Here is a 25,598-nt window from a genome sequence, read left to right on the forward strand (position 1 = left end):
CTTACTATACATGGTCGTTTTTTTCGGCAAAAAACACCTAACGATACATGGCCGTTTTCTTCGGCCCAAAACGCCTTACTTTACATGGGTGTTTTTTTTCGGCCCAAAACACCTTACTGTACATGGTCGTTTTTTTCGGCTAAAAATGCTTTGCTAAAAATGCCTTACTATACATGGTCGTTTTTTGGGCTAAAAATGCCTTACTATACATGGTGGTTTTTTTCGTCTAAAAACGCCTTACGGTACATGGTCGTTTTTTTCGGCTATAAACGCTTTGCTAAAAACGCTTTACTATACATGGTCGTTTTTTTCGGCTAAAAACGCCTTACTACACATGGTCGTTTTTTTCGGCTAAAAACGCTTCACTATACATGGTCGTTTTTTCCGGCAAAAAACGCCTAACTATACATGGCCGTTTTCTTCGGCCCAAAACGCCTTATTATAATACATGGTCGTTTTGTCGGCCCAAAACACCTTACTGTACATGGTCTTTTTTTTTTTTACTAAAAACACCTTACTATAGTCAGGCGTTTTGGGCCGAAGAAAACAACCATGCATAGTTAGGCGTTTTTTGCCGAAAAAAAACAACCATGTATATAGTAAGGTGTTTTGGGCCAAAGAAAACGACCATGTATAGTAAGGCGTTTTTTGCCGGAAAAAACGACCATGTATACTAAGGCGTTTTTAGCCCCAAAAAAACGACCATGTACTGTATGTAGTAAGGCGTTTTGGCTCAGAAAAATGACTATGTATCGTGAGGCGTTTTTAGCCCAAAAAAACGACCATGTATAGTAAGGGGTTTTTGGCCGGAAAAAACGACTATGTATTCGTAAAGTTATGTGAAACATAGCGTTTCTTTGTCGCTTTTGTTTCGAACACTCGAACCTATTGTATCATTTCCTGAATCAGTCATGTGGTACACCCCCTTCGCGGGGCTTCAAACGTCACCACTGACGTCATCAACACGCGCTTCGACTCCCCATTCATGAACCACTCCACTTATCTTGATAACTCGGCACACACTTGAGGGATTCAAACCATGGAGCACATCACTAGTTTTTAAGTTTTCACTCACGTATTACGTCAGACCTCAGAGTAAATAAAAACAAACTAAGACTTTCTATTCAAATATTTAATCATCAGTCAAGACTGATACATTTTAAAAAAACAGACAAGCGCCCTCAGTCGACAGATTACATGTTCGTATACAATAAAAAGATCACGTGGGCGAGTTCGTGGATGTGGCTGAGCTTAGATCATTTAGAAGCGCATGCAGCGCTTGTACTCGGGATGCCAGCCACGAAGGAGGAGGCGGCGGTGGTTCCTGTGTGCCCGTTTGACCTGTAGCGAGCGCATGGAGCGCCCTCAACGCGGTTTCAGCTGCCCGCATGCCGCGGCTGTACTCCTCGTCCGCAGCACTTTCCTGCCGGGCTCGTTTGGCTTGCGGCTGAGTGATGAATGGGGGCAACAAAACATTTAGACAGAATACATATTGACCAAAACACTGACCTTTCCATATCAAAAATTACAGTACCGCCTGATGTATCAGATTTTTTTTCCTCTTCACAAAACATTTCACTATTTCTTATCATCATTGTAAAATTACACATCATTGGGTTCCACAGCCAAAATGGTTTAAATACCGCATTTTCCGCACTAAAAGGCGCACCTAAAAGCCTTCCATTTTCTTCAAAGCTCACAGCGCGCCTTAAAACCCGATGCGCCTTGTGTATGGTCATTACGGTAATATTTCGACCCCAAAATGCCTCCTTGCTCGAGACATGCTGACAACGCAGCGTTCAAACTTAAGGCGATCGGTTACGCAGTTCAACACGGAAATAGAGCAGCGGCAAGAGAGTTCAACGTCAACGAGTCAATGTTATAACTTGCTGTTGGTTAAGTCAACTGTGTCGCTGCTTTATTCAATAAATTTTACTGACATCTCATTGTCCTGTTGTTGTTTCCTTGAGCATCGCTCCATCTAGTGGATGCATTGTAGATTGCGTCTTATAATGCGGTGCGTCCAATAAATGAAAAAATAATTATAAAATAGGCCATTCATTGAAGGTGCGCCTCATCGTCCAGTCCGCCTTTTAGTGTGGAAAATACGGTAGCTCTTCAGGGTTAACGTATTTCTTCCAAAACATGAAACTAATACAATTCTAAATCTAACCCCACCCAGCATGTTACTAACCTCTGAATGAGTCACAGATGGAGCGGAAAGTTCCGTGGGAATCTGTTTTGGGGTGTCCAGCCTCTGGTTATGTTGCTCTAAAACTGTTTTCTCCACCTGGATTCTCGCTAGCTGCGCTTCCTTGACTTCTTCCGGTGTAGTAACAGTCTACAACAAAACACGGTCATGTTTACGTCCGGCCTTCTTCCAGACGTTGACTGACAAATGTAGACTTTTCTTACCTTGCTAAGAAAATTCACCACTTTGCTTTTGGTTTCTTCCACACATAAACTGTAGGAAATAACCTCTTCGTGGTTTGTCACCTGAAACATCAACAGGTGATGGTTGATAAAATAAAGTTGTAGCATGAGTACTGCAAGATGAACGAAGCTCCCTTGCTGTACCTCCGCAAAATGAGCAAAAGCCTCCAAAGCGTGCTGATGGAGCAACCAGGAGGAACGTTGCGCTAACAGTGCTCCAAACAGGCTGCTCAATTTGGGAAAAATTTCACTCTGGAGGCAGGCAGAAAAGTATACATGTCGATAAGACCTAATACAATTATGTGGAAATACCAGTGTCAAATCCAGTGCCGTGATTGGCCGGAGTCAGTGGAGTCAGTACCTGGTTTTCAGGAGGGATAAAGATTTTCCCGAGTGACGAAAGGAACTCCAGTGCGGCCAGGAGCAGCTCATCCGCACACTTCTGATACACGACGGCGTCTACGCACACCAGAGCCTAGAACACACCAAAAACACAATTTCCACTCGGTTCTCAATGTCAATCTTAAGATTTAAATCGACACATACGTGAATGATGACGGGCGCTTCCACGTTGTTCACTAAAACTGCCGTGATGGACAAAAGGAGCTGCAGAGTGATGCGCAGCACATGATGGGTCTGCACCTGCACGTTACGGAAACAAGTGTTGTCACTACACATGCATACAGCGCACGCAAATGATAAAAAATGCGCCAATACTTTGCTGTGAGGTTACATTTCGGGATGAACCTAAAAAAAAAAAATGCAACAACGTTTGAAGCAGAGCTTACAGCGCATTTCAAATTATTCCTGGGATTGTAGCCCAAAGATGAAACTTTTTCTGTCAGTCCGATGTGTCTCACCTGATGTGGTGCGATTCTCTGCCACAGTTGTGTGACGATCCTTGATGCAGATGACACGCGGCGTTCCTCAACAGGTGACTTTGCTTGAACCACCACTAGGAGGCAGTGTAGCACCGCATTCTGGAAACGACAACAGTAGCATATTCAAAAAGCCCTTTCTGTGGGCTATTCACCCACCAGGATCGGACCTTCATTATAATACTATTACTGTCCTCACCACTTTGCCCAGTTGGCCCAGTTTGTAGCCTCCACTCTGCCATTCGGTCAAAGCTTTTTGAGCTAAGGCGACGACATCTGCTTCCACGCGTTGACGGGCATCAGTTGAAAGAGCTCTGAGGAGGACGTGACGCCATAATGGGAGATTTTCAGCCTCGGATGAAGGGAAGCGTGCCAGAAATTCCATCTAGGTTAAAAAAAAATACACACACACACATATGTATACTGTATATTAAAAAGAGGAATGTCACATATAAAGATGTAGTGAATCACCGTCTAATTGTGGTTCTTTTTTTTTTTTTTTTGGACATAATGTTGTAAAATAAGTTTGAAATTATTTTCAAGTGTTCTGGGAGTGGTACATTTACAGTTCAAGTGATTAAGATGGGCAATTATAAACAGTTTGAAACTGGAAGCGCAATTTACTGTTACAGTTTTTTCACGATTCACGACTCTCCCCCCAAATATTGGGGACTACTGCATGCAGATCCTGCTAACCTGGTGGCTGGGCGTCATGAGAAAAAGCATGCGTCTGAGCAGCAAGCCCAGATGGGACTGCTGATGGCATTCGGCCGAGGAGGTTTTCACCTGAGGAGGCAGAAGCAAAAAGAAGCGATGCTCATCGGTAGTGTGAAGAATCAGAGGGGGTTCTGGTTGCAAATGTGTGAGATGGGCCTGAATTGAAGGGATTATGGAAAAGGTGTTTATTCCAACGACATCAACCGTCACCTCAGTCGGGGTACCGCTGGGGACCCCCTACAGAGAGATTATGGGATTTTGTTATTTTTGCATCCATACGGCACTGCACCACACTGGGAGGTGCTTCTACTGCTTGCTTCTCTCAGGTAGACAAATAAGGATACTCAAATAAAATCTTGGATTGCGTGATACTTTTCAATATTTGCTTGTTCTGCTTCCTTAATGGGCCCCTGAACAATACCCAAACTCCATAAATTGGGGCAGGGGGGGTCCTACAGAATACTCACCAGTTGAGCAATGAGGAGCACATGATGGAGACAAAGTTCTGCTGTTCCATACCTACAAAATCACAAATATACATATAGAAAGTTTTAACAGGAAGTACGCCAAAAACTCCAATATCATTTCAAAATTCAAACTAATTTTACATTACCCTAAAAAATGAATACGGTTTAAATAATCAAAATAAAACAACAAAAGTGCTCATGTCCAACAGGCACATGGAGTGAAAACTTCTACTTCCAGGCCAAGTTAAATTGAGTTCCTCCCCAAAATACAAAGCTTGTCTCCGGATTGAGATGCATCACTTCATGGCCATTGAGACAGGCCACTGGCGCCATCTTGTGGCATCTTGGAGCATTTCAGAAGAAAATACGAAGAAGTGAGTCGCTCAAGTCATAATTGACCTTTTTCGGAAAAGAAGGGGGAAAAAAAACATTGCTAGCAAGCAAATTGGCATGAATAATGTCACAGTTTAAGCTATCAAGCTAATCAGATGAAGAACATAAAAGAATGTATTTTCTGTCTGTATGTTATGTTCTAACCACTGTGTGACATCTTAAAAGAGGAACACCACAAATTCTTCCTCACCGCGCGGTGAAGCACCACACATCGGTGGCCAGCAGGGCAGTGTGGGTATCGGCCTGCAGCGTGGCCTCCACCAAGCACCGCTCCTGCAACATAAAAAAAAAAAAAAATAGGGCTGCACTGTAAACAGAGTGAGAAAATGTTATCGTGAAATGAAGTGAAAGCAGAGGGGGACAAAAAATGAAAGTACAAGAGTTGTTTGTCTTGAATAGGAGGAAATCCCTAGGCAGAAGCCAAAATGAGATTGGAGTGAGGATTTCACACGAAACTCTTAAAGTGAAATTTAGGGTGTATTTCACACAGGCCATTTGAAACGTGCTGGCATTTTTATGATTTTTTTTTTTTTTTTTTTTTAATGAGCCAATGTGCTGTTTACAATGCAGTGTCATCTTTGTGCAGAACTCACCAGAATAGGGAGGTAAAGCGGAGACAGAACAGCAACGCTGGCGCAGAGGTGCACACACACGTGACAGTGCAAAGACACCCGACATTGGGCCTGGCCTTTCGTCATCACCCCCGGCAACAACACCGGCAGCTTCCGCTCAGCATAGCAACGTTGGAAACTACAGAAGACCGCCTGGTAGAGAGGAAGCCTGCAAACACAGGTCCTTCTAAAAGTTTAATGATTTATTTTCGGTCTCTCTCACTCGCTCTGGTGGCGTCCTTCCCACTGTTCCCACACAAAAGAAAAAAAATGTTGCATGAAGCAACTTGACCTTGGTGTTTCCTCTGAATGCTGACTGCCGGAGTGCCAAAGCTGCAGCACCTCCTCAGGCTGGGAGGCCAACAGATCCAGCACGTTCGCCAGCAGAAGACACTGAGGGAGTTCGTGCTGCAGACTTAACCCTGCGTAGGAAAAGCCAAGCGCTCATAAGCATTTTCCGCAAAACGAAAAAATAGAAAGACAATAAATCAATGACATTTGAAAAATTAAATTCAGACTTGTAAACCACAATAATAGTTTTGTTTTGTTTTCTGCAACTCACGCGGGCTTTCGGAACCCATCATGTCTATTGCTCAATCATAAAAAGAATCAATAATGCAACAGATTGATTTTTGTGTGTTTCGACAAACTCACGCGGGTCTTCCTGCAAGACGACTTCGGCAAAAGGCCGGAGAGGTAAGAGCTGAAGTAGAAGCGCGTCCATTGGAACAACGGCCGCCGCGTTGAGCTCCTCGGAAAGAGACGGGGGCAACGCCGCAGCACACAAGCTGGGAGGGAATTTACTGGAAGATGGCGAGACACATTTCCACCTTGCTCAAAGGCGCCAAGTCAAATAAACATCTTGCGTAAAGCAGATCACATGTACCTGATAATCTGGAGGTACAATTGATGAAAGCGTCCGCAAGACCTCGTTAAGAAGGCGTTGAATTCCTTGAGAGGGTGCGAATGTTGAACTTTATTTTAAAGTAAGTTGAAGATGATTATGTGACAATATGTTGTTGGGGTTTTTTTACCTTTACGTAATGAACTAAAGTGTTGGCAAAAAATCTGCACAACTTTGCAGTTTTCAGGAACAGCTTGTGTTCTGCGCATTGCGTTGCCTCCTAGCAAAACAGACAAAAGTGCACGAGGGTAAAATAGCAGACGAGGCCGAACTGGAGACCTTCGACTTGAAAATATGTTATGCAATACAAACTAGATCACGCGAGGGCTTGAACACAGGATGGGGCGGTCATCATTCTATAAGTGGGAGACAGTTGTGCTGATTGGCGAGCGTGCGGCCGCAAACCTGCAGAGCGGCATGCTTTATCTGCTCCGCCAGATCCGCGGCGTTGTGGAGAGAGGCCAACAGGTTGTCGCACAGGCTGGCGCTGATGTCGCCGTGATGCAGATGCTCCTCCACCATCGACTGGTACTTGAGACTCTGCCTGAGCATGGCAAGGATGCTTTTAAAGGGAGGAACTCCACAGAGTTTTTTTTGGGGGGGGGGCGGTCTAATCTTTTGTTCCGTCAATATTATGAGTTTATTTTATTTTTCAAAGGTGGAAGGGCGTGCTGGAGCCTATCCCAGCCGTCTTCGGGCAGTAGGCGGGGGACACCCTGAACCGGTTACCAGCCAATCGCAGCGCACACATAACCGAATGATCATTCACACTCAGAATCACATCTCGGGACAATTTAGAGCACAGGTGTCAAAGTCAAGGCCCAGGGGGTCAGATCTGGCCCGCCACATCATTTTATGTGGTCCGCGAAAGCAAATCAAGCATGTCAACCTCCATGATGCTTGCTAAAGTCTGAATCAAAATTTCTAATTGTCATATCTAATCCATAACAACAATATTTGAACACGCCATAATTCTTCTGATTTCAAAACAAGTTCTCCTTCAATTTGTTGGAGGTGGTTAAACATTCGGTTTGACAAAAATTCAGTCTCGTAACGGCCCTCCGAGGAAAACAGAAACGACAATGTGGCCCGCGACAAAAATGAGTTTGACACCCCAGATTTCGAGCGTTCCATTAACCTGCCACGCATGTTTTTTGGAATGTGGGAGGAAACCGGAGTACCCAGAGAAAACCCACAGGCAAGGGGAGAACATTCAAACTCCACACAAGAAGGCCAGAATCGAACTCTGCACCGTGAGGCCGACGCGCTAACCAGTCAACCACCGGGCCGCCCGCAGTTGAATGAAGTTTGTCTTATTTTGACCGTTTTGTTGTAAATAATACACTTTTTCAGAGTGTTTCACGTATGAAAATAGACCCGTTCGTTGATATTGCTCCTTCTAATCCCGGTGCATTTTATAGTCTGAAAAACATGATCTGTATTTCTAAATTTGAGTCAACATCATGAGTGTTTGTAGCACTGACCTGATGAGGAACTTCCACGTGTTGGCATGCAGCGCCATGTCCAGGTTCGAGATGACCGAGCAAATGTCCAGGAGGCTGTGAATTACTGAGGAACATGACCAAGACACAACGTTGCGTTCGTAGCATGCAAAGAAGCTCGACCGCGAAAATGGTGCAGAGGAAACAGGAGGAAGTCATCTCCTCAACTGGTACAACCTACGACGATGTCTGACGCCACCTCTTCAGAGGAGCTGCTATCAAGCGAGAGCCCGTCCAGCAGCTCCAAGAGGGCCTTGTGGAGGGCGCAGGCCTCCTTGAAGAGACTCTGCAGAAGGTCAGCCACCACGGAGAGATGGCCGCAGTAGACCGCCTCGCTCTCCTGTCGACGATACGCCAAGAAATGTCATTTCTCGTCAGGGATCATTCCCTTCAGGCGGCACACTGACGTACTGCTTTCATCCATCCATAAGATAAGATAAGATAAGAAAACCTTTAATAGTCTCGCAATGGAGAAATTCCCAATTCCATCCATCCATTCAATTTCTGATCCGCTTTATCCTCACAAGGCTCGCGAGGGGGTGCTGGAGCCTATCCCAGCCGTCTTTGGGCAGTAGCTGGGGGACAACCTGAACCGGTTGCCAGCCAATCGCAGGGCACACAGAGAAGAACAACCATTTGCGCTCACACTCACACCGAGGGACAATTTAGAGTCTTCCGTTAAGCTGCCACGCATGTTTTTGGAATGTGGCAGGAAACAGGAGTACCCGGAGAAAACCCACTACTGGTTTCATACGAGTGGAAAAACTGCACACCCCCATGCGCCTCTTACTGCAAGTTGATTCAAGAGTACAGCTTTGTGTTACCGTGACAACGACTGAAAGGCCTTGATACAAGAACACGTTACTAAATGGTGAGTTGTTAACTTTAAATCATCACGTTTTTAGGTCTGTGCTCAAGAGTCAACATGTTTACAAATCCTTTTTTCATGAAAAGTTGGAAGTGGGAGAATTTAGTAAAGTTGTTGTGAATGCTTAAAGGACCACAAGTCAATGTGTTTAGGCCTTTAACAACTCGATTTGAAGTCCAAAACTGGCTTTCATTTTAATTCGTGGTTAATTTTCTTTTATTCGAGCGTGAGCCTAACTTGTAAAACCCAAATATTTGTGCTTTATTGCTTGTTTGTTCAAAAAATACACGGAAAGAGGACCTTGGAAAAAAATATTGTAATCACATATGAACCCTTTCATGCAGCCTGTAACCTGATAACATGATAAGCTGTCCACAGTAGTAACCGCCGTCCCCGGAAGGGCTTGTCTTGTCCAGGGAAGCCAAGACAATAAGCATTCTAAAAAATTATGCGATTTGAACCGTTCACAGATCTGTCAATGTCATTTTATCTTGTTGGGAGGTGGTGAAGGTCCGCGCAATCAGCATTTTGAGCAGCTACACAGAGTGCAGACTAGTGCACGAGCAGGCAACTTTGCTTATCCGCAAAATAACTGGTCAGCATTCAAAAGTACGAACAGTTACTTACATTTTTTTGCCCGCTTAGATGTCAAATTCCCATCACAGGTTAAATCGCAACAGCAATATAGAGAAGAAGAGAAGGTCAAAGGACACTTTGATTCTCTCCTCTTTCGTCTCAAACTGCTTCAAACAACAAAGCGTGTGACGGAAAAGTGGTTAGGACTGCACGCCTGTCCGTGTTTTATGTTATGTGTTGTGTTTATTATTTTACTTTATGTTAACTGTTTTGTTAAGCGCTTTGTTACAGCTGCCGCTGTTGTGAAAGCGCTGTAGAAATCAGCAAGTATTGTATTGTATTGTAAGGAAAAAAAATGTGAATTTGATTATTTTTCAAAATCATTCAGCCGTTGTCCGGATGCAATTTACTAATATGGATTTTGGTTTTGCAGCATCCAAACTATTCAAAGCCATTGTAGAACGTAAGCGACTCACCTTACAGTGCTGAAAAGTGTCTCGCAGAACCTTCAGGACGCATGAGAGTAAGGTGCGGATAGACATAACGTCCGGGACCTCATCATACGTGCAGACGTGACGCATGCATGCAGACATTGCATCAATGATCTGCATCAGAGACTGAAAAGAAGATAGAGAACCAAAGCAGAAAGATTATTATTACCGGTACTTTTTTTTTTGTGAAAATTCAAGTTTGAGGTAATCCACCATCAGAATGTTCCTCAGTGAGGAGCACACTTCAGTGTTTTGACTGGACAAACTTCCAACTTGGATTGAAAGTTCTTTCATTATGCTGTCAAACATGGTCACCGCCTGGAGATATGAAAAAGAATGATCAAAAATACGCAACCAGAATGATACGGTGATAACAGGTAAAGGTGTGCCATTCACCTTTGGTAAAATTTTGGAGAAGCATTCATTTTCCAGATCTAACAGAGCAATGTGAGGGAGGAACAAGTCCGTTATTATCTTCAGTACACCTAATAAGGAATTGGGGGTAAAAAAAAAAAAAAAAAGCCACAATGATAAAATTAATCAAACAGAATTATTTTTTAAAAAATAACAAAATGTAACTTACGTATATGATCATCCCAGCCCTCAGACTTGTGATGTAAAGTGTGTGAACAGTTAAAGAAAATCACAGCAGAGAAACATGAAAATCTGTTAGCTTGAACAATGGTTTCCTGTAGCAATGAATTAGTTCGTGAGCAGTGAATATGGATTATTTTAAACCTTTCCCTCCTCCAAATTTTTTTACATTTATTATAGCAGTACTACTGTACTGTACAAATATCAATGAAGTCGTCAGCGACTAATGGACATCAAATTGACTTTCATCACACTGGAATCTTTTTGAAAAGCTAGCCTGTAGATCCTGTATAGCGAAGGCTCTCCGTAACTTCCCCTTACAACCCAGGTTAAACTGAGCTCCTCCCCAACATTCAAATACTGTATGTTGTGTATTCATGCTCGCCTGTTTTCTGAGTCTTTGTTTTCCCCAAATCCATACTAAGCTCCTACGGGAGCTTAGTCAATTGCTATTTTTTCCCTCCCCCTTCCTTATGTTTTATCTTTGTGAAAACGGGTCACTGTAAAAAGCATAAAACGCATAAGTACCGTCGGTGAGATTTTCAGCAAATAGCTGAGGATATATTCCACGTTAACAAATGAAATAGATGGTGGTTTCTGTACTTTCAAAACATGCAGAAAGCCATAAAGCTACATATTTACTCATTTTAATGTCAGTTTTATGTGCAATTCCGTGACAAGGCAGGACTGGGGAGGATATGGTAAGTTTGGGTAGGACAGCCTTGAGCTGCTGGCGGCAGGTTTCCTGGTTCCACTGCACCACCTCGTCCAGGAGAGTGTTGGTCTGAGACATGATGTCGCCGCCGGTCTACCAGAAGAGATCGGACACACTGTCCGAACGACACAAGATCAACAACAATAAGTGACTCACTCGAGACATGAGTCAGCTTTGTAAAGTCTGCCCAACGACATGTGTACTTTCACTCAAGACTTCAAAGGGGGGAATTTACGTGGCTAGGCTAATTTGACGTAGCGCCTTAGCATAGCATCGTCGTTATCATTGTACTTACAGACTTAACGGCAAACTGCTTTCGGCATCCTCGTGTTTCGCATCGGTTATTTCACGGACGCAGTCCAATGCTTTCAGCTCACGTTGACAACTCCATATTTATTCCTTTCAATCGCAAAAGTTGGCGTTAGACGCTTCAATGTTTCGCGCGTCAGAGCTGTAACCGGATGTGACGCCACGCAGACAGATTTCCAGCTGGAGTTTAGGGCAATTTTTTTGCTCGTTTTTTGCATTTACTATACTTCAGTGACACACATTTTTTTCAACGATAACAATACTATTTTTCATAATGTTTCTGTAGTCTGTGCTGACTAATTCTTCAATTATAACACTAGATAAGCGTTTTTTTTAAATCAGAGATGGCCTCATGTGTCCCTCAACGGAGTTTTAATGCTGATTTAAAAAGCGGCTTTACTTTTTTCAGCACATCAAGTTTCTGATATATTTTATTTATTAACTTATTTATTATAAGTTCGATCAAGAGATAAACTTGACACGCAATATGGATTTTACCATGTGTTATAAATTATAGCTATGACGTTTCAGTAAAAAAAATCACCTATTGTTCAAATTAACCCTTAATTTTAAAAAAACTGAATATATTACTATATTACATATATTATTACATCTACCTATCAATTTCCTATTCCGGATTTGCAGGGGAGAAAAACTTTCAATTTAAAGACACACACACACACACAAAGCATCATACGAAATACAACAAAGTGAATGAAATACTTATTGATTTATCTGCTTACGCTGCAATAGTCATTAAGCAATAACAGTGCATTGAGGAATTTCAAAGTTTTATCTGGAGTCTCTTGTGGGGGAGCTGATGGCCTGAGTATGTGGGAAAGCTATTGTTTCTCTAATGGTGTGTTGAAATGCGGCGTAAACAATCACACTTTCAATGCAGTGTGTTTCCCGGCAGCGTGCCGCAGGTGTCTGTAGCCGTCGGCCGAGGAAAGTGACCGTGACTTGTTTTTTCATGATTTTAAATTGGCAGGTTTATGAATAACACTCTTCTCTGTGGTGTGTCAATTTAAAAGACATTTATTTTCATTCGACAGTGACTTAAAATAAATAATTGCACTATTTTCTTATTTTGCTGTCAGTGTGTTTGACAACAAGCCTGCTAGTATCGGGTCCCATGAGGATTTCCGAATCCTAATGTACGTGTCACTGCGGTGACTCCAGAGGTTTCCAACTGTGTCATTGATATGTACCGTATCAGCAATCTCTTGTGGCCCTCTACTTGCCACACGGTCGCAAATGCTGCAGCACGTAAAGCAGTGCCATTGTTTTGTCAGTGACACGGGGTAAATGTGTCTCAGGACCCCCTTCAGGTGCCCTAAATTATCTTGTGTAAAGCAGCAAGCCAAAAATTAAAGACATTTCAGATTCCAATCAAAAGATGAATGTGAGACAAAATTTCAAAAGTCCAGCTTCATTTTTATGCTATTTACATCTAGATGTGTTTAACAACTCAGGACACAGCATCTTTTGTTTGAATCCATCCACTTTTCAACTGAGCAAAAGTATTGGAATGGACATTAATAAATTCAGTTAAATCACACTCATAGGTTTCCATTGAAAAGAAACTGATAACTCGCTAGCCTTGAAATTTCTCTCATGGGCTTTTCTGTATGAAAACACTTCCACCCTCACGACAATGGAGCAGATAAGTTTTCCGAGAAGAGGGCCGAGTTTCACTGTTGAACACTTTTCCTCGCTGCCGCCTGTTTGAGGGTAACGGAAAGTTTCGTGGTTCACAGGAAACTGGCTCCAGTTTTGAGGATGCAACCTGGAAGGAAGACAGCCTTTTGTTTTTCTCCTTTCAAGGTCACAGCGTAATTAGCAGTGTTACCAGAATGCTTTGTTGGTCCTCCGTCCAAGGTGAGAAGGCCCCCGATTCCATTTCAAGGTAGATTCATGACCAAACAATGAAGGTGATGATAAAAATGGCCACAGTGATGAAGCGTGGTATGAACTACAAATATTCATACCCCTTTGGGAACTCAAGTCAACTCAATGCACAAAAACTCCAGGAAGGGGATGTAGTGGTGATTATCTACTCAAGAAAAGAAAAAAATCCTTTTCATGGATGACACTTACTGGCCGCTCCATTATAGTAACAGGTTCAAACTGACCCCATCATAAAGTGTTTAGGCAATACAATGCCATACACCTTGATTTATAAAACACTTTCACAACAGCTGCAGTTGTAACAAAGCGCTTTGCAAAGCTTTTTTTTTTTTTGTTATTCTAGCGGCAGCCTTAAGTTTTTGGACTACAACGGACTATTTTGAACTGTTCATAATTCTCTCCACCTTGCTGAAGTTTTTGTACCAAAACGGACTATTTTGCACTGTTCATAATTCTTTCCACCTTGTCTAAAGGGCCCATCTCACGGGTAAAGACGGCAACCACTCATCAAAAAAAAACATTTTGACAATTGTCGTAATTATCTGTAAAGTTTGTATTCATGTACTCTTTCCCATCATTCTGGAACGCAGATGTGATATATAAAAGAAATGACCTGGAATAATAATATGAATACGAATACCCACAAGCATAAATCAAAAGGTCAGTGTTTTGTTTTTTTCGCAGTGCTCCAAATTTCCTGACTTCCATTTTTGGGGGTTTTTCTAGCAAGAGCTTTCACAGTTCATTTATCTCACACAGTTCACAAATGTAAACATTCAACTGCGATAAGAAGCAAAGACGTGTCTTTCCCTTTTGGGATTTGAATAAAAAATGAAACGCTTCCTCTAAGTCGCAGGATATGTCTGTGATTCTGAATGGCTCACTCCTTCCTGTATGGACTTTACGCTTGGCACTCAGCCTCTGATTGTGATTACAGTCAATTAAAAGTAAAAGTACGGGCGAGTCACTGCCTTTCTGAGTAATGCTTGCTCATCTCTCAAATCCTTAACAAAAAAAAATAATAATAAAACCTGCCATGAAATTTATTGTATAAGTATTTATTACATAAAAACAAATACAGAGTTTGCCTTCTGGATTTCAAATATGAAGAAATGTGAAATTATTTTTTGTCGTCACTCCAAGTGATCTCATAGTCGCTGAAGACGCTCTTCAACTTTTCGACTGAAATGGAGTGGTCCGCTTTACCAAAACCCTGAAAACACAAAAGGAGATGTGACATGACAGTCTGTATATTCACAGGTCACAATATTAGGTCGAGCTTTTTAGGTACAGCTAATGTGATCAAATACAAGAGCTGCATATGCAATATGATTTTGCATTAATAATAATACTGTAGCACTTGCGTTAGCTCTTATTAGATGCAAATGTATTTCAGAAAGACCTAAAGATCATATAAATATGGCTTTTAATGCATGATATTGATATTCTGGTGTTATTTGTAATGAAAAATGGCTTACAGTAGACTCTCCGAACACCCTTATTTTTTTCTCGTGACTCTTGTGCTCTATCTTCCCTCCACCAAGGCATTGACACTCCATGCCCAAGGCCTCCACAGCTGGCTTGACTTTCTCAAAAATATGATCTACAAATAATTCATAGCACACCATGATTATTTCAAAAAATAAAAATAAAAAAAAATCGCCCATTCTTGATGCTAGTCCCACCACTAAGCAAACTTCATTTTCACGCTAAAAGATAAACCAGGACGAGCGCACAGGTGTCACATTCCAGATATGAATGATCAATGTCATTTTATGAGGCCTTTGAAAGAGTGCCAGAATTTTGATGTCGCTCTTCAAATGGAGCCCAAGCAATATCAAATGTCATTATTTGTAATTCTGTAGCATAAACTGTTAAAACGGTCGCACTTCACTGTTTCCTGTTTTGTTCAACCTGTCACTGTTTACACCAAAGATCAATTCGTTTTGCACTTACTGTACTCAACGTGAAATGAATTGAACCGTGAACTTTAAAATCCAAGGTGCAGCACAAATTTGACAGATGAGCTAGTCAGTGCAAAGCATGTGACATTTTCTATAACTTACTGTGGTACTCGGCACTCTTGGTACCGCGAACAATGTTTTTGCTGACATCGCCGGTTTTCACTTTCACTAAAATGTACTTGAAAGTTCCCTCTGGATCAATCTCCACATCGGGGACTGCTGCCAGGGATTCCGACATTATTACCGGTACTTTTTGTTGAGACGACAGACTAGATGGCTCAGGAAATACAAACGCCTTATAAGGTCCTCGGGTCGTATTTCCGGTCTTAAAGAGACAGGCCCTTTTATGGCTTCAAAAAACAGGTTGACGCTTGCAATTGCGCCCTCACCTGGCTAAAAGTGGAAGTAAAGGTAGATAGAGAGATATGATTGATATGAAGTGCACTTAAACGAGTCACAAAGACAACAGAACAAAGCTTAAAATCATCGGTTGCGGAAGTTCCAACAAAGCCAAACAAACAAAAAAAGTGAAATCCTCCCTGGGGCCAATAAAACACCATAGTATGTTGTTTTTTTTCAGGGGAAAGGGTGGAGGTGAAGAGGTGTCAACAACAGGCAAACTTTGGAGTCAGCCAGGAAGGAAATGCACTGTCACTTCGGGAAAGGCAAGCGGCCAGCCAGCAGGCGCCTTGGCTCTCATGCTTCACATTTCCGCCATCCCGAGACACTTGTTAAAATACCAGTAAAGCCTTTGTAGTGGCAGCCATTGCATTGTGTGGCCTTTCCTTTCTTGTCACTTTGTGTGTGTGTGTGTGCGCGCGTGCGTGCGTGTGCGCGCGTGCGTGCGTGTGTGTGCGTGCGTGCATGTGTTTAAGTGCTGTGTGCTGGTCTGTGCATTTCCCCCGACATTTGAATTACTTCTATCCTTCCGTGCATCTTACAGGAATAAATCAGGCTGAAAAATATTTACGTCCTACGTGTTCTATACACTCATGTTTTGTATTGCTTTCAACAAAAACACAGCAATGACTGAGAAATTTCAAGTTAAGTAATCAGCGATTAGGTAAAAACAATAAAAAATAGCACCATTTGCTGAAAATCTCACTACATCATCAATTTGCAAGTGGGTCGATTTCAGGTTTTCTCGGGTTTCTTTTTTTTAATGTATTTTGAATGTTTTTCATATATGAAACATATAACACTTATAACACTATATTCAAAATGGTTGTGAACCGTTAAAAGTACTATGTCCTTTTTTTAAAAAAAATCGAAATTTTAAAATGAAAACAGTAAATAAAAAGGTCAAACATTTCTAATAATTATAAGAAAAATAATATTATCAACATCTGCTTCCACCGAAGACAATGGGGACTCCCCGCACCCCCTTTGGAATTTTTGTAAGGAGATGTTTTGGATTGGGCATAATTGGCTTGAAGGGGGTGGGAATTTCCACCGAAAGGCTGACGACAGCTTCCCGGAAAACTGGACCGCGTGGACGAGGGGCTATAAGAGCCGGCGCAGCAGCACATTTCAGCCAAAATCATCTTGCTCACTCACTGAGACATAAGCACTTAAGACTGAGCTACTCCTGCAAATACATCGCTTAAAATGGTAAGTGTGGACTTTACAGCGAGAATCCAATAGAATGTTGGAAATTGACTGACTAATCTTTATTTATTATTATTGTTGTTGTTTTTTTTCTCTGTTAGGAACTTTTCTGTGGATTACTTCAGAGCAGAGCATCCAAGATATCCAGCTCGTGGATCAGCTTGGCTTTTATTTTCTCAAGTAGGTGCAAACTCCACAGCCTATTTTGGATTCACCCGACTCCACTTTATCTATATAGCGCTTTAGAAAGTACGTCTAATGTGGATCTACCTGTTGCTATTATCTTGACATTTTCTTTTGCTAGTTAGCCGTGAGAGTTAATTCCGATGTCAAATATGTGCCTTTGCTCCGTGAAAGTCGGCAAACGTTGTTCAAATATATTGTTGTGTATCTCCATCCTCAGTGCTTTCCATGCAAGTTGAGTGTTGGTCTTACTTCTACTCCAACACCACCATGGACTGGGAGCAAGCCCGAGCGTGGTGCCAGGAGCACTACACCGATATGGTGGCCATCCAAAACCAGGAGGAGATCGGCCATCTCAACACGTGGCTGCCCAAAAAGGCCACCTACTACTGGATCGGGATCCGTAAAATCAACGGCACCTGGACGTGGGTTGGCACCAACAAGTCTCTCACGACTGAGGCCACCAACTGGGCGAAGGGGGAGCCCAACAACGGCATGAACGGCAAGATCCTCGGCGACAGTGAGGATTGCGTGGAGATGTACATCAAAAGGAGCTCGCAGCCCGGGAAATGGAACGACGAGAGGTGCAAGAAGAAGAAGACGGCTCTGTGCTACACAGGTGAGTGGAGAGAACGGCGATCTATTAAAAAAAAAAAAATCGTACAGAGTTTGTGAATGTTCAACCTTATAATCTCTTTCTTCTTGTTCCAGCTGCTTGCCAAAAAGACTCATGCGTCTACGGAGAATGCGTGGAAACCATAAACAGCCACAGGTGCCAATGCTTCGAAGGCTTCTATGGAGACAAGTGTCAGCATGGTAAGAATCCATTTAGCTATTGGGAGGAGAGAAAAAAAAGAAAGAATCATAAACAGGTCTAATGGTGAAGCGCAAATATGCAATGGATGACTAATTGTGTTGATGTGCTTCGTTTCAGTGGTTCAGTGCAACAAAAGCGAGCTGACCCTCCCTCCCAAAGGCAGCGTTGTCTGCACTGACAAGTATGGCAACTTCACCTTTGATTCATTGTGCCAGTACTCTTGCGAAGAAGGATACCAGCTCAGTAAACCGGAACCCTTAAGGTGCACTGCCACCAAAAACTGGTCACATCCACCACCTACATGTGAAGGTTCGTGGAAAGTTCTCCCAAAAAAAAAAAAAAAAAAATCGAACTTTACTTCCTGCATTCGAGTGCTAATTTCCTGTTGTTCTTTTTCTCTTGCTCTGCAGCCGTCCAGTGCCCCGCTCTTCTCCACTTAACCAACGGCACAGTCAGCTGTGGAGACGATCCGGACACGAAATTCAGCTACGGGAATAGCTGCACCTTCAGTTGCGACCTCGGCTATCGGATGGAGGGGCCGAAAAGTGTAACGTGCACGTCGGCCGCACGGTGGGGCGAGATGCCACGTTGTGAAGGTAAGAGGATATCGTAAATAGACTTAAAACTGCTTCTGAATCTATACAAACAACAGAGAATGTGTTTTCATCTATATTTATGAATTTATATTTGTACATGTAACTGTTTTAAAAATCTTTTTTTTTTCTAATATACCACCTTCGCTTCACTTCCTGTAGCAATCACATGCCCCGCCCCGGAAGCTCCCAAAAGAGGCCACATGAACTGCACCCCATCCCTAATCCCGTCCCGCAGCCCCTTTCCTCACGATACAATCTGCACATTCAGCTGCCAGGAAGGCTTCGAGCTCCAAGGTGCGGTCAGCATGGCGTGCACGCACTTCGGCGAGTGGAACGTCGCACCACCAACATGCAAAGGTGTGAAAAAAGTGGACCAGATGGAGCGAAACGATTCAAAGAGTTTTTTTTTAATTTGGTGGTCGGTCGTTAACTTTCAATTTGAACCTGTTCTGCAGAGTCCACGTCTGAGGTGGGTGCCATTGCGGCCGGCGCGACAATAGGTGGCGCTGTTTCCTTGTCTGCTCTGTCTCTGGTGATGTGGATCATGCGACGCATGAGGAGGAAAGCAAACAACTTTGAGCTGAGCAGGTAAGACTGCCGATAAAGTTCATAGTCACGTACTGTTTTGAAAAGGATAAATAGAGCGAATTTTGTGGAGCTCATGTGTTGTCTCTCGTCTTCTCTCGCAGCAACTCCGACATTGAAGACCCTCCTCAGGTGTACAAAAACAGCATTGACAGCCTCATCTAGGATCGTGACGTCACCTTCGATCCATAAACGACAGTGACCATGAGATCATTCCAAAAGATGAATGAAAAAAAAATGTCCTTCTGTCATGTCGCTGACACGTATTTCCTCCCAAAGGGAGTTTTGGTATTGAGCACATTGTTCGGCGCCTTTAGGAACACGCGAGAAGTGTGATGTTATGATGCCATGTCCTTAATAAGCTGTGAGTAATTTAGTATATTTATGTAATATGTGACTTTATTTATTGTAGCATTTGAAATGTTGCTTACACAGATGATGTGTGTTTATTGTCAAAATGTTGTCTATTACTGCCATTTTTACTTTTTTTTTTTCTCCCCATATCATGGCACTAAATTGTATGTCTGTATTTAGTAAGTGCATTGAGTAATAAAAGATAAACATGAACAAAACAAACAGAGTGGGCATTTTGTCATTATATTTAGTCGGTACTGTAACATGTGGGAAAAAAAATTGGATCTCTGTTCACACACACACACGCGCGTGCTGCTTTTGCAGACCTTGTGTTTTTCTCGTGACTATGACATGTCGGCAGCAGCAGAGGAAGCAGTTTTCAGATAAGGTATTCCATTATTATTAGCCCTGCTGTGGGGGAAATTTCATATTTCCATGTCATCATTTTTTTTTCCATTTGCACTTTTGCAGGGAAAATATATGAGATCACTCTGAGGGTGACACTGGAAATAATCAGCCAACTTATGTAACCACAAACCATCATCGACCTTTACGGGCTATATTTGAAGCAGGATTTTACATCTATACATACAAGTATGGAAAGAAGGTAAATTCTATAAAACGTATAAAAATATTACAACACGCTACGTTTGATGACAAGTGACATATCTGGCGTAATATCCAAACTTTTTTTTGTGAAGCACTTTAAAAGCAAGCACCAAAGTGACGGTCAAAGCAATTAAAAAAAAAAAGCAACCAAGACATTTTTGGGGGGTATAAGCATGTGAGTGCTCCTATTCAGGAAAAAAAAAAAATTTGGGTGTGACGCATACCCACTCTCTTATCAGAGTGGATCATAATTGAGTTGCCGTCAATCCTCACTTGGATTCACTCTGTGTGGAAACATCCAGGTATTGTGCTGAGATCCCATAAGTGCTTGACATGGACCGCAGCTCCATTCAGTCGACTACCGCCGTCTCGTTTTCATTGGAATGACAGCAACTTGAACATTTGGAAAATCTTTTCTTCTCATATACATGCTTCCATCGCCGCAGGTGGGTGAACGCTATTTCAGTATGAGCGACGATAAGTTGCGATTGTTGTTGATATTTCTGCTTTGCAGGTTGTCTGAAAATGAAGTGGATGCTGATACTGCTCCTTGGTGGGTATCCAAATCTCACTCACTGGACATTTTATGAAGTAATGTTGCCACAACCTAACCCAGCCTCGAAACCCTTTATGAAACCTGAACTTGAAACTTTAAATCTAGCTAAAATGTTCATTTCAAAGCCTAAATTGGAACCTTAATTTGAAATGATAACCCTGGCTGGAAACTCTCATTTGAAACCCTATTCATGTCTTCAAACAGTAACTCCGAATTGAAACTATCACCCTTGCTTGAAACTCAATTTTGAAACACCAAACCTGGTCTGAAGACCTCACCCAGGCTTGAAACCCTAACCCACAGGTGTCAAACTCAAGGCCCTAGGCCCAGATCTGGCCCGCTACATCATTTTATGTGGTCCGCGAAAGCAAATGAAACATGTCAACTTCTACGATGATTGCTAAAATCTGTACCAAAATTTCCATACGTAGTAAATAAGCGAGATATTGTCAACATTTTCTTGATCCCAAAACTCTCATCACACTAACTTAAACAATCATTGAATGAACCATTATTCTCGACTTCTTACTATGTTTTCACAGTCATAACGGCCCTCCAAGGGAAATGGTCACTACAATGTGGCCCGCGACAAAAATAAGTTTGACACCCCTGCCCTAACCCATCTTTGAAACCTAAATTTGAATCACTATCTTTCAACTTTGACCTGTCTGAAATGATAATTCAACACACTAGTTCAAAACGCTGACCTGAAATGTTGCGACTATAATCTTACTCATCATCATTGAAAAATGAAAAAAAAAAAAAAGAGATTATTATTTTCCCATCAAAATAATTTAGGCGCCGGCGTGGCGTGTGAATTTTTGCCCGGTATTTTGCCTTTTGTTCCAAGCAATGACTTAAGCTAGGTGAGTCCGCTACCTTCATGCTAATGCTAAACGCTACAAGCTAATGAAACTAGCATTGATGTCCTGGTCGTTATAAGCTTTTAAACGGCAGATGATTGAACACAAGCGGTGCGTTCACCTCATATGGAAATGACTGTGACCGTCTGTTATTTCTTTTTAAAACCCAAGTTTGAGATGATCATAACTGTTTTGCTGTTTCATTCATATTAGGGGGATCCCTAATAGGGGTCAACTTGTGCTGGACGTATCACTATTCCAACACCACCATGACATGGACGCAGGCCCGAGAGTGGTGCCAAACGTACTACACTGACATGGTGGTCATCCAGAGCCAGGACGAGAACGCCGCCCTGGTTTCCTTCTTGCCGAACAAGAACCACAGTCCGTACTACTGGTTGGGGATCACCAGAATGCACAAGAACGGAAATTGGATCTGGATGGGGAATAACAGCACGTGGGTCGGCAAGGAGTCGTGGGCGGAGAACGAGCCCAACAACAACCAGAGCTGGCCCGTTTGCGTGGAGCTCTACGTTAACGCCGGAGCCAACCGAGGGAAATGGAATGACGAGAAGTGTAGATATAGGAAATATGCAGTCTGCTATCGAGGTCATTTAAGTTTCTTGACAATATTGTCACATATCAAAGTTGGGCAGGGTACTCAAAAATTGTACTCAAATAAGAGTACCGGTACTGTTACTTTAAAATGATGAGACTCGGGTCAAGGTAAAAAATAGTCTCTCAAACTATTTCTTGAGGAAGTAAACAAACAAAAATACTCAAATTATTCTTATTATTATTTTATTTAATTAATGGACAAATGTAAACTAAGAAAAGTTCAACTTTTCATGTTTCCTAAAACAAAGATATGCAAACGTGGACTGCATTCTTATGCACTGAATTTATCAAGAAATTACATCAATGAATAAATAGAATATATAAAGTATATATATATATATACTTTTTTTATATTGCATATATTTTTGAAAAAGTCTCTTTTTTTTAAATTGCAGCCTCAATAGCGATTTGAAAATTGCATTCTTCCACATTGTGCATGATGCCAATTTGAATCTGATTCATTGCTATCGTGCTGTTTCCGTGACAGCTCAATGCAACGCGACGATATGTGGAAGAGGAAATTGCCAGGAGGCTGTCAACAACGTCACCTGTCTGTTTGAGCCTGGCTCTGAAGGAGACACATGTCAAACAGGTCAGGATCCGAGACTACAACACGATAGGTCACTTCGTTAGGCTTGAAGGTCACTTGGAGTCACTAGCTATGACTTGATATTGTTGGAAAAAAAAAAGAATATCAGCAAACTGAGCTTTTTTTTTTTTTTTTTACCGAATTGTGTCCCTGTGAAGCCTCCGTGCCCCCAGATGTGCAATGCCCCCCTCCGTTTCACCCCAACGGATACCTTCGCTGTGCAGAAGGAAACCACACGGCCAACTCCACATGTCAGTTCAGATGTCACCCCGGCTTCCTGAGGATCGGCTCGGGGCAGGTCACCTGCGGGTCGTCGGGTTTTTGGCACGGCCCTCGGCCCGTCTGTGCAAGTGAGCCAATCATTGTTATAATATTTTCCAACTATTATCGTTGGCATAACAATCACTATCATTATTTCCTCAGGCTATAAATTCCTGTTGGTTGTAGCGGGCTGCGGAGCCCTTACATTTTGCTGCAGCTGCTGCATGTGTGTTAGCTGGTTGAAAAAAAGGAAAAGTAAGTGTTTGCATGCATGAACAGAAGCAAAGCGAGGCTTTGACCACAGACCATAATAACGTTTGTGTTCTGGCAGGAAAGAAGCCAGGTCAAGTGAGGTAAGTAATTATTGAGTAAAACTTTTGATTGTCATCACTGTCGGGCAGAAGACTCGTCTGACCAAATATGGTCAATTTCATGTTTTTTTTTCTCACAAATTCATATTTGTCAGTACTCACATGGTTAAATAGATTACGAGCAAATCACTTCACTCCGTTGGACACTTCAACTATCTGAGAAATCCAGTGGAATTGATTTTTGGGAGGTATTGCGTTCAAGTTAGTGTGCAACAGTATGTCATAGCAATATAAGGTATAATTCAAATTTTCCAATGTGGTTTGGTGACGCAACACAATGGTATTTTTTAAATGTACATTTGGTTTGTTTGTTTTTTGCTTCACAGGTTGACCGAAAAAGCGGCAAGACTTTCCAGTCAATTAGAGGAATAAACATCAACCTGTGTTCAGATCCCGCAGTCAAGCATCGACAGTATTAGGCACCTGCATTATATGACTTCATTTATGTTGCAGTCATTCTACTATTCCCTTGTTTAATCCAGCACAGGCAGAAAATTGTAATCCCTGTAGGATTCCTAATATTTTGTTAAATTTTGTTCAAAACCATTTTGGTGGATATTCATTTTCCGCGGCACAGGCGCTTGAGTTGTTAACAATGCTCACTCGTCTGAAAGTTTCAAAGTTGAGGCGTTCGAATCCGGGCTTCTTGTGTGGAGTGTCTGCACGTTGTTCCGAAGTTTGCAATGTTTTTCTCCCAGTACTCCAGCGTCCTCCTACACTCCAAAAACATCCATACTAGGTTTAGTGAAGACTCAAAATTGTGTTTAGAATGCTACCTTGAGGAATATGGAGGTGATACATCTCAACTAAGAGACAAGTTTGGTATGTTAGGGAGTCTTTGCCGGGCATGCGCATGTACATATGCACTTTGGTTGCATTTTTTAAAATCGAATCATCTCTAACCTATTTCCTTTAATGGTCATGTTAGAAGACGAGATTGAAATGATATTTAAATGTTTTGGGATCATACTTTGTGGCATATTTACATTTTAAATGATTAAAAGTGACAGTTCAAAACCGTTCTCCGGGGTTTTCATTTACTTGTGATTTTTGTCGATTTGCGGTCAAGAATTACTGTCCTAGCTTTCAATTACATTATTACAGTATTATTATATTTTCCACCAGATGGCGCTATTTTCAATTTTAAAGTGTGCACCCAAATTAGAAACATTTGACGATTTTCTGCAAGGTGCCTCGCTTCTGAAATGCGATCGTGAATCATATTGTGATCTCTGTTATGTCGACACTGCATCATAAATTATTTCAAGATAAGTTTAAAATCTTCAAAATTAGGATACTATTTGATTTGTACATTTGGAACTGAAGTAGTTTAAAAATATGAAATATGAAAAAATGTAAACATCTGCAGCATTTATTTGAACTGTTGTTTTCCACCAGAATGGGTTTAATGAAGTCATCTGGTATTGGGTGACCACTGTTATCCTATTCGAGATCCTGTTCAGCATGCAGTCACATCCCGTCCACACTGCCCTGTATCTCGCGATTGCACACTTGGTATCACATTTCTCCAGACACCCTTTTTTTTAAACTGCGCTGAACAAACAATCCTTTGACTCGTTCCCGTTTCTGTTTGAGTGTGCAAGTTCCACGATTAAAATCAACACCTCAAGCGCTGTACACACACCGGCTTAGTGCGTGATGGTGGAATCAATCCAAAGCGATTTCAAGCAATATGTTACGGAATGGGCAGTTGTTCAGAAAGACTTTGTCCGAGGACGGCTATTGGGTTTCTGGGACTTTCCCCATTGTTACGAGTATTGATGCTCAACATTTGGTCTGAAATAGTCAAAATCCTGGTCGTGCAATGCAACTGGCATTCAATGGCCAGACCGGGTGGCTCAGAGGGGTGCCACCGAGTGTAAAGAATTTGATCTGATTGGCACAAATGAAACTAATTGTTCTGCTGGAGTCATGCACTTCCTGTCTGCCAGGAAATGCACATTAATGAGTGTTGAAGAGCACTCAAAGTTCAGCCATTACTCGTGACTAACAGTTTCAGGTCAAAGGAGAAACAACGTGTATCAGTGACAATGTGAGGGGAAGCATGATTATTATTATTATTATTATTACTTTATTTATTTTTTGGGGAATAGGGACTATGCAAACATTTTTTAATATTGCCTCCATTAATACCTTAAACTGAAAATATACCTCAAACTAACAGTTTAATATAAATTCTAACTCATTTTACCACTGTACCTTAAAAATACATTTTGCTAAGCGATTTTATTTCA

General features: G+C 42.0%; 4 protein-coding genes across 4 annotated transcripts; 2 read left to right on the forward strand and 2 right to left on the reverse strand.

Moving 5' to 3' along the window:
* Positions 1-1,117: 1,117 nt before the first annotated feature.
* On the reverse strand, positions 1,118-11,605 carry firrm (fignl1 interacting regulator of recombination and mitosis). Its single transcript, XM_086116586.1, has 25 exons — positions 11,445-11,605; positions 11,134-11,264; positions 10,424-10,462; positions 10,237-10,325; positions 10,054-10,158; positions 9,826-9,966; positions 8,083-8,245; positions 7,888-7,972; positions 6,809-6,947; positions 6,534-6,623; positions 6,386-6,450; positions 6,154-6,302; positions 5,792-5,921; positions 5,482-5,668; positions 5,079-5,161; positions 4,496-4,547; positions 4,008-4,097; positions 3,511-3,696; positions 3,294-3,413; positions 2,980-3,075; positions 2,795-2,908; positions 2,578-2,685; positions 2,416-2,496; positions 2,195-2,341; positions 1,118-1,447 (listed from the first exon to the last, which is right to left on the reverse strand). The coding sequence occupies exons 2-25, from the start codon at positions 11,225-11,227 to the stop codon at positions 1,220-1,222; spliced, it is 2,781 nt and encodes a 926-aa protein (XP_085972712.1). The 5' UTR covers positions 11,228-11,264; positions 11,445-11,605; the 3' UTR covers positions 1,118-1,219.
* Positions 11,606-14,411: 2,806 nt separating this feature from the next.
* Positions 14,412-15,650, reverse strand: LOC147202683 (14 kDa phosphohistidine phosphatase). The gene is made up of 3 exons (XM_086115734.1): positions 15,436-15,650; positions 14,848-14,972; positions 14,412-14,582 (listed from the first exon to the last, which is right to left on the reverse strand). Exons 1-3 carry the CDS (start codon positions 15,569-15,571, stop codon positions 14,490-14,492), a joined length of 354 nt encoding a protein of 117 aa, XP_085971860.1. The 5' UTR covers positions 15,572-15,650; the 3' UTR covers positions 14,412-14,489.
* Positions 15,651-16,875: 1,225 nt separating this feature from the next.
* sele (selectin E) lies at positions 16,876-19,687 on the forward strand. Its single transcript, XM_086116714.1, has 9 exons — positions 16,876-16,944; positions 17,043-17,121; positions 17,345-17,743; positions 17,836-17,940; positions 18,059-18,250; positions 18,352-18,537; positions 18,697-18,894; positions 18,993-19,125; positions 19,227-19,687. The coding sequence occupies exons 1-9, from the start codon at positions 16,942-16,944 to the stop codon at positions 19,285-19,287; spliced, it is 1,356 nt and encodes a 451-aa protein (XP_085972840.1). The 5' UTR covers positions 16,876-16,941; the 3' UTR covers positions 19,288-19,687.
* Positions 19,688-20,459: 772 nt separating this feature from the next.
* Positions 20,460-24,341, forward strand: LOC147202685 (L-selectin-like). Its single transcript, XM_086115851.1, has 8 exons — positions 20,460-20,531; positions 20,600-20,638; positions 21,718-22,113; positions 22,610-22,714; positions 22,870-23,061; positions 23,135-23,227; positions 23,304-23,325; positions 23,670-24,341. Exons 2-8 carry the CDS (start codon positions 20,611-20,613, stop codon positions 23,713-23,715), a joined length of 882 nt encoding a protein of 293 aa, XP_085971977.1. The 5' UTR covers positions 20,460-20,531; positions 20,600-20,610; the 3' UTR covers positions 23,716-24,341.
* The last annotated feature ends 1,257 nt before the right edge of the window (positions 24,342-25,598 follow it).

The sequence above is a fragment of the Hippocampus guttulatus genome, chromosome 7 (genome assembly GCF_054856545.1).
Source record: "Hippocampus guttulatus isolate MCC_2025c chromosome 7, RoL_Hgut_1.0, whole genome shotgun sequence".
Taxonomy (NCBI): Eukaryota; Metazoa; Chordata; class Actinopteri; order Syngnathiformes; family Syngnathidae; genus Hippocampus; species Hippocampus guttulatus.

Coding starts and splice junctions, on each gene's coding strand:
- firrm (XM_086116586.1), bottom strand. CDS start 11,227: ATGTCTCAGACCAACACTCTCCTGGACGAGGTGGTGCAGTGGAACCAG. Junction 3,076..3,293: donor AGAGAATCGCACCACATCAG/GTGAGACACATC, acceptor CGTAACGTGCAG/GTGCAGACCCATCATGTGCT. Junction 1,448..2,194: donor CATCTGTGACTCATTCAGAG/GTTAGTAACATG, acceptor TTCATCACTCAG/CCGCAAGCCAAACGAGCCCG.
- LOC147202685 (XM_086115851.1), top strand. CDS start 20,611: ATGAAGTGGATGCTGATACTGCTCCTTG. Junction 20,639..21,717: donor GATGCTGATACTGCTCCTTG/GTGGGTATCCAA, acceptor CATTCATATTAG/GGGGATCCCTAATAGGGGTC. Junction 22,715..22,869: donor AGGAGACACATGTCAAACAG/GTCAGGATCCGA, acceptor GTCCCTGTGAAG/CCTCCGTGCCCCCAGATGTG.
- LOC147202683 (XM_086115734.1), bottom strand. CDS start 15,571: ATGTCGGAATCCCTGGCAGCAGTCCCCGATGTGGAGATTGATCCAGAG. Junction 14,973..15,435: donor CAAGAGTGCCGAGTACCACA/GTAAGTTATAGA, acceptor AATTATTTGTAG/ATCATATTTTTGAGAAAGTC. Junction 14,583..14,847: donor GGGTGTTCGGAGAGTCTACT/GTAAGCCATTTT, acceptor TTGTGTTTTCAG/GGTTTTGGTAAAGCGGACCA.
- sele (XM_086116714.1), top strand. Junction 17,122..17,344: donor CTTGGCTTTTATTTTCTCAA/GTAGGTGCAAAC, acceptor CTCCATCCTCAG/TGCTTTCCATGCAAGTTGAG. Junction 18,895..18,992: donor CGCACCACCAACATGCAAAG/GTGTGAAAAAAG, acceptor CCTGTTCTGCAG/AGTCCACGTCTGAGGTGGGT.